The 12,404-nt window shown below is 36.2% G+C and overlaps 1 protein-coding gene across 1 annotated transcript in view; it reads right to left on the bottom strand.

Moving 5' to 3' along the window:
• Window positions 1-12,404, bottom strand: part of PTPRT (protein tyrosine phosphatase receptor type T) — a 1,472,724-nt gene that overhangs the window by 419,654 nt on the left and 1,040,666 nt on the right. Inside the window, exon 10 of the mRNA XM_006147596.1 lies at window positions 291-400. Coding sequence (XP_006147658.1) covers window positions 291-400 — 110 coding nt within the window. The remainder of the gene's footprint in view (window positions 1-290; window positions 401-12,404) is intronic.

Below are 12,404 nucleotides of genomic sequence, written 5' to 3'. Positions count from 1 at the left end.
ACTTTTTCCAGGCCTAGGTCTCCTCTTCTATGTCAGGACAACCTGACTGAGTCTTGACTCCTTTGTAGATCACCTCAATGCATGCCATGTCCAGTGTCCACATGTCTATGGGACTATCAAGAAAGCTCAACTGAATGCTCTTGCATTTTCTTCCTAACATATTGTCAGAAACCTTTAGGTTAGTTGTTTCTTACCTTTACACCATCAGTGGAACAGATGTTCACCAACTTCAGGCTGAAGATAACTGAATAAAAATGAAGCTCACTGATGCAGCAAGGGGGCTTGCTTACCTCATAGAGAGTAATGACCCCATTGGTCTCATTGGGAGGTTTCCATTGAATGTAGATCTTCTCCTCAAAGGGTCCACCTTGGATGGATTCAAGGGGAACAGCTCCTGGAACTACAGAAGGAAAAAGTTTTAAATGTGATATCAGCTTCCATGTCATTTCTCTAGCCCCAAAGACCCAGAACAAGGATTGGAAAACTTTTTATGAAGAATTAGTAAATATTTTAGGTTTTATGAACCACAGTCTCTGTTACCACTACTCAACTCTGCCATTATAACACAAAAACAGCCACACAGTCCATAAACGAATGGCTGGGCTGTGTTTCAATAAAACTTTATTTCCTAAAGCAGACAATGGCTTGGTTTGACTCTCAGGCAATGGTCTATTAATCCCTTTTCAGAAGTCTGATTGCCTTTCACCTGTAGACTGAGCAAATCTGATGGCGAATTAAACTTAAGAGTAAGAAGTACATCAGCATGTCCCAGCTCTGCCAGCACGTAGAATTTGAAATTAGGTCCTTAGGTATTTGAGGAATGCAAAGTAGGCTTCACTGTCACTTCACCAACTATCATTTCCCTAACCCTGCCAAGTTGTGTCCAACTTTCAGAAGGATTCTTCAGTTTTCTAAATTCTGAATCCAAGAGGAATTATGTGTCTTAAAATCAATCCAATTAGAAGAAGCTTGTCTTATTCCAAGAAGAAACTAGTGTGTCTTGCTGCTGATCTTCAATGTCTGGCACACTTACTATTTGTTGGTTAGATGAATGAGAGAATGAATGAACTTGGCCAGAACTTTGCCCTACTAAGCATAGCCTTTTCTGGGGCTGCTTCTGTAATCAGGTCAGTCTTTCTGCCAATATCTTCCTGCTGGATCCCACCATCCTTATAATAGTTTGGAAGATGCTAAGCCAGAAAATAAAATAAAAGATTTCCCAAACTTTCAGTTATAACCCCTAGGGAATCATGAATCCCTTAAATCATTACTGGATCTATTTATATTTTGGAATGACAAAGAAAGGTACTTTTACTAAGCGCTTACTCTTTGATCAGAATTTTACATACATTATTTCACTTAAGCCACAAAATATCTCTGCCCAGTATGCATTATCTCCTTTATACCTATAAGAGAACTGAGACTAACAGAATTAAATAACTTGCTCAAGGTCATATGCCTCTTAAGTTGTAAAGAGGGAACTGAACACCTGTCTATGAGCTTCAAAGCATATATTCTTAATCATCATGCTACGCCTCTCTAGATATAGCCTCGGCCATATGTTGCAATCAGTTCCCCATTGTTAAATTAAAATATATTTAGTTTTTCTCATTATGGACATGATACACAGAATTTGTTGAACATTAGGAATATATAAAAAGGTTAAAAAAAGAAAAGAGCAAAATCATTCATGATTCTCATATCCAAAGATATTTTCCAGTATTTTACTGCATATAAACTTCATATACATATTTTATTTTTTAACTATAAAATATGGCCATGCATATATATTTTAATTTAAAAAAATGATTCCTACTGTGCATAATATGTTGTGATCTTCTTTTATCACTAAACACATCACAGATTTTAAAAAATAAGTTTCACGTGATCTTTAGGGACATGCATTTTAATAGCTTCTTAGAGGGTGATGTGCTCTGTTTTAGTCACCATACCTTTTTTTAAAAGGAGCATGGAGGAGAAGAGATTGCAGCATTGCCATCCCCCTGGGGGATTGATTTCCCTTTTCTCTCTCTCTCTCTCTCTCTCTCTCTCTCTCTCTCTCTCTCAAGTGCATGCATTCTACAGCAAAAACTGGAAAAAAATTATTTGACAGGATCACACCATGTTGTGATCCTCCTGCCTCACTTTTTCAAATAGCTGGGATTACAGGTGCATGTCATCACATGTGGTTTTAGGGTGGGCCAGGAACTGAACCTGGGCCTCTCATATGGCCTCAGCCTGAACAGGTGCAGCACCAAACAGTGAGGGCTACCACAGACAGCATGGCCACCAATTCTTTACTACTGGACATTAAAGTTGGTTTGAATTCTTCATGATCATGAGTAATACTAGAATGACCATTCTTTCTGTTGTTGCCTACTTATTTCTTAGAGAGAGACATAGAGACAGCACCCTAAAAAGGGTTTAATGCCACAACCCACCCCCAGCCTTCAGCCAGTCCTGGACCGTGGCATGTGTGTGCCTGTGTACTCAGGGAGATCTACAAGGTGACATGACCTAGAAGCCTTCCCATATGGGATTGCCTTGCGGAGTGTCCCATTTTATGCTGTACCAGTGTCTATCCCCTAGAATTTTGAGGGCACCTGTGCTCACACACATGCACATGAGAGAGGAAGCACTCTCCAATGGGACATGGTTATGCCACAATTCTTTTTCCTCCATTCCTCTTTCCCATCATGATTTTGAGTGTGCACACATCTGCATCCAGCACGTTTTTCAGAGCTCAGGGGATTCGGACTGCAGTTAGTTATAAGGGATCAGGAGTCACGTGCACAGCACTGAAACATTATGCCATGAGGTTGGCCCCAGAATTAGCATTCTTATAAATAAGTACTTGCATGCAATTCTGGTGATGTCCCTAAGATAAATTCCTGGAGATTAATTTAATGGACCAAAGTAAAAAACTCTATTTTGGTTAAGATTTTTGACACATATGATCAGACTGTTTTCAGAAAGTTGATCTCCCCAACATAAGAGAAAATTTAGTTTGATCCTTGCTAACATTGACTAAACAACAACAACAAAAATAACTGGGTGTGTGTCTCTTTTAGAATACTGAGGAGGCAGATTTTCTTTTCAGTTTAATTAGCCATTTGCATTGATTCTCTTATGAACAATCTCTCTCTACTCTGTGCTCAATTTCCTGTATGGCTCTTCATTTTTGTTCATTTTAGTCTTATGGGCTTGTAATTGTAATCTCTTCTTAAGGACATAAGCTTTCTTGCAAAGGTTGCAATTATTTTTTTGCCATAGTTTTTCATTTGCTTTTAAAATCTTTTAGGTACGTAGAAGCTCTTGATTAATCAGATCTCTTATTGTTTTCCCTTATCCACTCTTCCTTTCCACAAATATTTATTAAGTATTTAATATGATCAAGGGAATGTGATGGACACTAGGGATGCACTAGTAACAAAAAGAGATGTAGTCAAATCCTTTTTAAAGCTTGTATTAGGGAAAGGGTGACAGACTTTAAATAATTACACCACAATTAATTCAATAAATTTGTTTTGGGACTCTAAGGTAAAGGGATATGATTCTAGGAGAATTATAACATGCAGAGAAATTCTAGCCTTCTGTGTTAGGATACTGAATGGCAAATAAATTAGAGTTGATATTTAAGTAGAAGTTATTAGGGCAGAAGGGTTAGGGGATACTGGAGCACAGTGGATAGTTTTGTGAGGTTAAGGATGAAAGGAGAAAAATTAGGCAAAAGACGTCTGGTGTCATCTTCAGGAGAAAAGATGGTAGGATATTAGTGTAGAAGAGAAATGTACCGTGTAGAAGATTTAGGGATTCTAAACTAACAACTTGGTAGTGATGGAAAAGGATAAAGAAGGGAAGGGATGTGTCATTGAAGATCCCAGACCTTTCTTTGTGAAAATGTGGAATCAGAGTGTCATTTATATAGAGGGAACCTTATAGAATGACTAGTTTTGGGGAGGAAGCTGGTGAGCTTAATTTTTGCCATTTGAGGTATATGAAAAACAACCCAGTGGCAATGTTGAATAATAGCTAACAGTTGGAGACAATACTGAAGACAATATTTTGGAGTTGAGATCATGAATAGGAAATAAATCTTGTAGCAAGGCTATATAACACAGAGGAAAAAGCAAATCAAAGACTCAGCCCAAATGAATTCCAATCTTAACAAGTAGAATAAAAACAAACTGAAATTGGGAGACAGTGTTCAAAGTGGCAACTGGAAAACCAGGAAGGTGAGTTTTCATGTAGCATCCCAGAGAGGAAAGGAACTTGAGAAGGAACCAGCCAACAGTTATGGACATGGAGGAGCAGTCAAATAAGATGTAACCTAAAATTTACCCATTGAGTTTAGTGTCCTTAAGGTTACTTGTGTCTCAAGCAAGAACAAGGAGAGTATTGATGACACAAGCCAACCCAGAGAGAAGAGTAGAAGGTAAGGTGAGTCAAGTAAACAATTTTGGCTTCAAAAGGGAGGAAAATCCAAAAAATAGCAAAAATAGCGGGGATGAGAATATGGAGCCAAAATAGTGTCCCCTCCCAAAGATAAGAGGGAGCATAGCATGACTGAAACAATCAAAATAGAAGGAAGTGGTTGAAGAGTGGGAGATAGGTGATAATTAATATTGGTAGGGTCTTGAAAAGACAAAAGCAGGGGTAGGTAGAATGAAAGGCCTTTCCCTCCACAAGAGGAGAGAAGAAAATAAAATGTATAGATGCTTTGGAGGGAGGAGTTAAGGTCTCCTAATGGTTTAATTTTAGGGGAAGTGAAGGTGAATCCATCTATAAAAACGCAGTGGGGGCTAAATTTGGAAAGAGTAAAGAAGCTTTAATCATTAAATGAAAACTGAGTTGCAATTTTACTCATTCCTTGGAGGGGCTATCTGATGGAGGTTGTGAAGACGAATTTTAAGCTAAGTGCACTAAGCCACCTGGTCTTTCTAGTTTAGAGCCAATTCTTTTTCTCACCCAGGTCAGATGAATAGAAAATACAGAGGAATAATTATTTTATGATTTATTTCTTTTACCATTTAAACTCATCTTTTTCTTCTTACATCTAACACTTTAATCCATCTGCAATTTATTTTGTGTGTTGTACATGAGAACTATGCAGTTTTCTTAGGACGATTAATTGACCAGTTGGAACTTTCTTCAGTGATTTAAAATGCCATCTTCCCACTCGAAGAAATTGGTTTATATCCTGACACATGTTGTGTGACTTTCAGTTCTATTTCATTGAGTCATAGCTTCTACTGTGACATTATCTCTCTACTGTATTGAGATGACATGTTTTAATACTTGATAGGAAAAGTTCTTTTTTACTATCATTCTTTTGCAAAGTTTTCTGAGATATCAGTACCCATTTATTCTTCCAGAAGAACTGTGGATATATATATATTTTAATTTCAAATATATTTTGTCAAAATTTTTATTGTAGTTACATTCTTCTCTCTCTTCTTTCTTTTTAGGGGCAAAGGACACCTCTTGATAACAGTGAGTCCTTTAACTCAGTTTTACTGTATAAATCTTCAGTTACTAATGTTTCTTTTTCATGGCCCTCAGTTAAAAATATTTTGGTTTTTATTTCTTACAATTTTCATTTCTGGGAGTGTATTACTTTGTTCATATTGTTTTTTACATTATATTAAAAAGTGTATCTTATAATGTTTTGTATTATATTTAAAAAGCATATGTATGAAAGTATAAAGAATTATAAAAACACATCTGCCTGTTATCTACTTTAAGAAATAAACAACATGATACCACTGAAGCACTCTATGTTCCCATCTTTCTCCCTTCCCCACCAAAAAAACAAAACAAACAAAACAAAACAGGTACTATCCAGAATTGTCTGTTAATCATTCTCTTTATTTTTACTTTGAGGTATAAATACATATGTCTCTACCAGGACAACAAATCATTTCATTTTTCTTGGTTTGCTTTTATAAATGTAGATTGAGTGTTGTAATATGACCTGAAGTTGTTACAACAGCATTTGAGTCACTCATGTTGATGTATATAGTTGTATTTCATTCACCTCCATTTCATGAATACAGTCTTATTTATTTCACCATTCTACTATTAATGATCATTAGGGTTGTTTCCAGATGATGCTCTCTTCAACTATGGTTCACGTTAACGTTTCTGTACATTTGAACATACACAAATTTTCATTAAGGTGTCTTTAGGAATAGGGTAGGTAGACTGAGGGGCATCTCTACCTTCAGCTTTATTGACTACTGTCAAATTGTTATTCAAAGTGGTCAAAGCAATTTATATTGCTCCAAGATATGTTCTGAAATTTTCTACTTCTATTATAGTCTTACAAATACTTGGCATGATAAGATTTTAAAATTCTAGACCATCTGGTAAGTGTAAAATGATACTTCATTGAGAATTTTATTTGCTTTTACCTATTCACTAAAAAGGCTGAAAATCTTTTAATGATGTTAAAACATTATTGTTCTTTTCTCATTCATTCATAGACATTCTTTGTATACTCTTGAGACTGATCCTTTTATTGGCTACATGTGTTATAAAAAGTCTTCTTCTCTTGGTACATGTGTGGCCTTTCTCTTTATGGAACCTTTGAGTACAGATCAGTTTGTAATTTTAATGTGGTCAAACTTATCAGTTTTTCATTATTTTGTATGAGGAAAAAAGAGTAAGACAAACTTAGTAGCATATACTATTGAGGCCTCACCCATATCCTACTGAATAATATTTATTATAAACACTTGCTACTTTACCTGTAAGCTGTGGAAGCAAACTCTACTTTGGGCAAGAAATGCCGGAGAGATAATGCCCCTAAAATATTCCTTTATTTATTTTTTTTAAGAGAGATTTTTGCTATAGGGTACATGTGCTCACCAGAGAGACAGAAAGAGAGAAAGTGAGAAATCACCACCCAGGGGAGATGGCCACACTGCAATCCCTTCTCCTCCACTCTCCTTTTGGGATTTTAGACTGCATGCACATGCACCTGATGTGAGTTACAAGTGAGTTCTGCGGTCAGCCGTGTAGGAATCTAGCTCCGTAACCACTATGCCACCTGCCAGTCCCCTAAAATATTCTCTAAGCAATGAAGACAAATGTTGATGGATGAATATCCCAGTTTTTTCACCACTTAATTGGGTAACTGAGACATGTTTGAGTACAACTTCTAAAACTGTCCCAAACACTGAAACCCTAATGGTGCTACTGCTGATGATTTGCACCACTGCGGTCTGATATGATCATAAAACACAATTTTAAAAATTTACTATAGAAGTACAATTTAAAAAGTAAAAGTGAGTGGCCAGTGGATGGTGTGATGGTTGAGGCACTGGACTCCCATGTGGCTGACTGTGGTTTGAGTTCTGGACCTGGTAGCTTGATACTCATGCTGAGTACATGCATGCATGTCCAAAATCATGAGAGGGAAATGGAGGAGAAGGGATTGCGGCCTAGCTATCCCCCATGGGGGGGGGGGCGGTGATTGCTCATTTTCTGTCTCTTTGTCCCTCCAGTGAGTGCACATACCCCATAGCAAAAAAAAAAAAAAAAAAAAAACTTTCTCTCTCTCTCAAAAAAAAAACACAAAAAAGTAAAAGTTAAATAAGACAGCAAAGAAAAATGCAAGTTCCTCCTTTTAAAATACTCTCTACTTATGAATTATCTTTTCATGAACCAGAAAGAGTGAAAGAGTCAGTGCTTGTTTTGGGGCCATACTTGAAATGACACTATTCCCAATCCCAATCCCAATCCCAATTATTCAGGTGGTAATTTTTCTGATAACACATCTTGTATTGGCTTCCTTCCCTTTCCTGTCTCCTTTTCCCTCTCTCTTTCCCAGTGTGTCCTGGGTCCACCTTATAAATAAACTAGTACTTTCATTTGAACCCTTACCTGGGGTCTGCTTCTGAATAAATCCAAACAAAAAAGTCTTGCTTAAAAAACATTTTCTCTACCCCAAGATCCTAAGAATCTTTTTAAAAAATTTCTTCAAATGTTTTAGAGCTATGCCTTTAATAAAATATTTTAAATTAATTTGCAATTGTATTATGTAAAATGTGAGGTAGGGATCTAATTTTAAGTCCTCCTCCCTATCCTACCATCACTTATTGGGAAAAAAAATAATTACTCAACTGATACATCATGCTAACTTTACCTCTTATCACATTTCTGTATATGTATGGGTCTAGAGCTACATTCTTTTGTTCACTTATTATATTGAGCTATCCTTGTATCAGTACAACATCTTCTTAGCTAACAGTGGTTTGTAACTCTTGTTAAGTAGTAGCATAAGGTTTTAAGTCTTGATAAGTAATAGAATAAGGGTTACAACTTTGTTTTTCATGTTCAAGACTGTCTTAGCTATTCTTACTTTTCTTTCCTATACATACATTTTAGGACCATTCTGTACATTTGATTTTTATATTGGAATTGAATAAATTATAGATTAATTGGGCTACTGCCCAATTAATTTATATCTTTATATATCTTTACAATACTGAGTTCTTCCACCCATACACATGGTATATTCTTATTTAAGCCTTACTGTCCTTCGGTGCTTTATTATTTACAAATACATCTTAAAAACCTTTTTAAATGTATTATTAAGTATCTTATATTTTTACTGCTAATAATAAAAATGGTATCTTTACCACATACTTGTTAAATAAAGAGAAATGCAATTGCCTTTTTTTTTTTTTTTTCTCCTGTGCTTTCCTGAAAGAAACAAAGAGAGGGAAAGGGAGAAATCACTGGCTGCCCAGGGGGGGATGGCCATGCAGTAATCCCTTCTCTTTCATTCTCCTAAAGAGATTTTGAGCATGCGCGTACATACATGCACCCAGCATGTTCTTCAAGCCACAGGGTCCGGGACTCAAACTGCAGAGTTGGCTGTGTGGGATCCAGTATCTTCACCGCTATGCCACCTGCTGGCCCTGCAATTGACTTTTTAATGTGGATATCTTAGAAACGTGCTTATTCTCATATTAATTCTAGTCATTTGTATGCAGATTCCTTTGGCTTGTCTATGTAGATAATTCATTGCATCTTCAGTTAATAATAGTTTTGTTCTACAATCTTCTAATTCTACTTTATTTTCTTGTCTTTAACTAGGACTGCCAATATAATATTTAATGGGAATAACGATAGGCACATGTGTTTTCTCAACCTTAAAGATAAAGATGTTATTATTTTATCTTTGAGTATGATGTTTTTAAATGTAGGTTTTTAAAATCAGGTTAAGAAGGTCCTTTTTATTTCTGGTATATAAAGATATTTTGTTCTTAAATCTTGCTGAGATATAACTTTTTTTTCTTGTTTGTATATATATATATATAGTAATGATATGTTTTTCCCCTCTTAATAAGTTAATATATGGCAAATTACGTAAATAGATTTACTAAAGCTAAACCAATATTGATTTATTGAAATAAACTAACTTTCCCCCATTTGTATACAGTTTAGAATTGTTTGCTAATATTTTGTTTGAGGTATTTGCATCTAATTTCTTTATTCTCATAATAAGCTTTTGATATCAAGGTTAAACTCATGTCATACATTTAGGAGAGGAGTATTTCTCCTTTATCTTCTTTCAGAAAATATTGGATAATTAGGAAAGTCATGACATACTTTTCTTTGCAATGTGTCATGACTTTCCCAACAGCCTATTACATAAGACCGAGATTACAAACTCTTTGACTGTCTGACGGCACTTTGTAAAATCACCTGAGACTCATGTTTTCTTTGTCAGAAAAGTTTAAACTACTGACTCTGTTTCTCTTTTGATTGTAGAACTATGTATGAATCTTTTCCCTTGATCAGGTTTTAAATTGCTATTTTACCAGAACTTTTTTCCTATTGCCTAAATTTCACATTTATTGGTATAAAATTATATATATATATATATAGTATTCTCATTGTTTTATTTTTAGATTTTTTGTGAAATACTATAAAAGTACATAAAACAAATAGCTCAATGTTTCAGTAGCCAACTTCATACTATGACTGTACTTTTCTTTATAGCTTTTACTCCTTAAACACACATTCCTATGTACTAAATGGCTCACTACCAAATAAATAAAATAAGAATAGTAAATAGTTATAAACTCTTTTGCAAAGATCACTCTGAGAGAACTAACATCTTTCCAATATGAATTTATATTCTATGAATATGCTCTATCCTAGTATTTATTTATTCTCGTTGAGAATGCATATGAGCTTTTTGTATTGATTTTTAAAATCGTGTTTCATGCTGTAATTCTTTGGGGAAAAGTTGCTTTGCATTATCAGATCAATCTCTTTTAACAAGAATGAACAATTTTTCATCCTACCAATAACCTTTCTTTCTTTCTTCTTTCTTTTTAATTGCCTGGAAACACATTAGCTCACCAGAAATAGGAGTGTGGTCATGCCATAATCCTTTCTACTTCATGTTAGAATTTGGAGGCATGCATAGATATGTGTCCAGCATGTTTTTCAAGCCTCAGGTATAGGGATTTGAACTGTGGTCAGTTATGTGGGATTTGGTTCCCATAACTGCTAGGTTATGAGGTTGACCCCAGTAACCTTTCTTTACACAACCTAATAAATGTGATAGTGTTGGTTATTAATTAGAGGAGTCTGTTTTAAATACTTCTAATTCAGAGGGACCAGCAGTTAGCATAATGGCTATGTCGCTGGACTCCCACGTAGTCGACCGCAGTTCGTGTCCTGGACCCGGTGGCTTAAAACTCACTCTGGGCATGTGTGTGTGCGTGCCCAAGATCCCGAGAGGAGAATGGAGGAGAAGGTATTGCGGCATGGCCATCCCCCCTGGGGGATGATTTCTCGCTTTCTGTCTCTGTCTGGTGAGCGCACGTGCCCTATAGCAAAAACCTCTTCAAAAAAAAAAATACTTCTAATTCAGAGAAAAACAAGATAATTTAAATAACTCATGTATTACTTGCTTAAAGAAGGGTTCTGTTTGTCTTATAGAGGAATGGTATGAGGAATGGTTAGGGAGGAGAAATAACCAGGCAGCAGGAACATTCTATATAAAGTGAGGGATTTTCAGGTATGTTGGGGAACAGTATGAAGTTAGTTACCAGAAATATTGCCCCTTCTTTCCATTGGAGTATCTTATTGTAAAAGTCTTCCATCGATGCCCTTCTCTTTTCTATTTACCAGATGCAGACCTCCTTCTTACCCCAAGGAGTTTCCTTCCATGTAGTACCAGCCCAGTCACCTCTTTCTCATTTCGGTCTCCCTTCCCCATATTGCCTTGCATTAATGTTTTCTGGCAGAGGTATAGTGTCCTCTTATAGTTCTTAGGAAATGCTTAAATGTGTTTTTCTTTGTATTTCTTTAGAAGGTAGTTTAAGGAGGGTGGTCAGGTCACCACCTTGAATGAGAACTCTTACTGTCATCATTTAGACCTCTAAGACTGTATTGCAGACTAAGATCATGAGCTGAAGGCAGTCTGCCTGGATTTGTGTCCATCTCTCAGTACTTGTTTGGTGTATAAGCTTGAGTGAGTTGGCTAATATCTCTGTGCCTCACTCTCCTTACTTTAAAATGGGGAAAAATAGTACCTACTTCGTAGGTTGTCATGGGATTTATATTAATATACATAAAGTTACTAGCAAGGTTCCTGGCACAAAGTTAATTCTCTATATGTTGCTCCTCCCAACACTCCCCCCCCAGTCCTGTCCTATTCTCTGAGAACAGCTCAAGGATAGAGATCAGTACTTTGATTTTTTTGCAGAGCTAATTCAGGTTGCCACTACTTCCAGTGATGTCCTTACCCTAATCAGTTTTGATTGGCATTATTATAGATAATCATAAAGCCTTATCTTCTTAAAACTTCCTAAAGATGTTAAACAGCTTTCTACAATCTTCTTATTTCTATGGTAAATAATTTTAAACTCTGTTTTGTCTCTGAGGATTTAGGATTCATTCATTGAATAACACGTATTGTGTGCTTATCTACCTGGCACTGTTCTAAGTACTTGGAAAGTAATAATAAACAAAATATAAAGAAAAACCCTTGTCTCTATGGAGTGCATTCTTGTGGGAGAAGACAGATAAAATGTATAGTGAAATATGCAGTATGTCAGATGATAAATGCAAGGAAAACAGACAAAGAGTGTGGTGTGGAAAGCTTTGCTTTTTAATAGAGTAGTCTGGGAACAGTTCCCCTAAAGGTGACTATTAGAATAAAGTCTCTGGCCCAGACTGTGGCCTGATGGTTAAGACGGAGGGATTACTCACTGCTAATTGCATTATTTGAGTCCCAGACCCAGCAGTTTGAGAAATATGTCATGTGCGTGTGGGCACATGCCCAAAATCCCCAGAAGAGAGAAGGGTGGAGTAGGGACTGCAATGTGACCATTCTCCATGGGAAGTGTTTTCTCCTCTCTCTCTCTCTCCAACAA

The sequence above is a fragment of the Tupaia chinensis genome, unplaced genomic scaffold, assembly GCF_000334495.1.
Source record: "Tupaia chinensis unplaced genomic scaffold, TupChi_1.0 Scaffold000216_1, whole genome shotgun sequence".
NCBI classification, from domain to species: Eukaryota; Metazoa; Chordata; class Mammalia; order Scandentia; family Tupaiidae; genus Tupaia; species Tupaia belangeri.
Note: the sequence above shows the minus strand (reverse complement) of the source record. Positions and strands in the feature narration are given on the sequence as shown.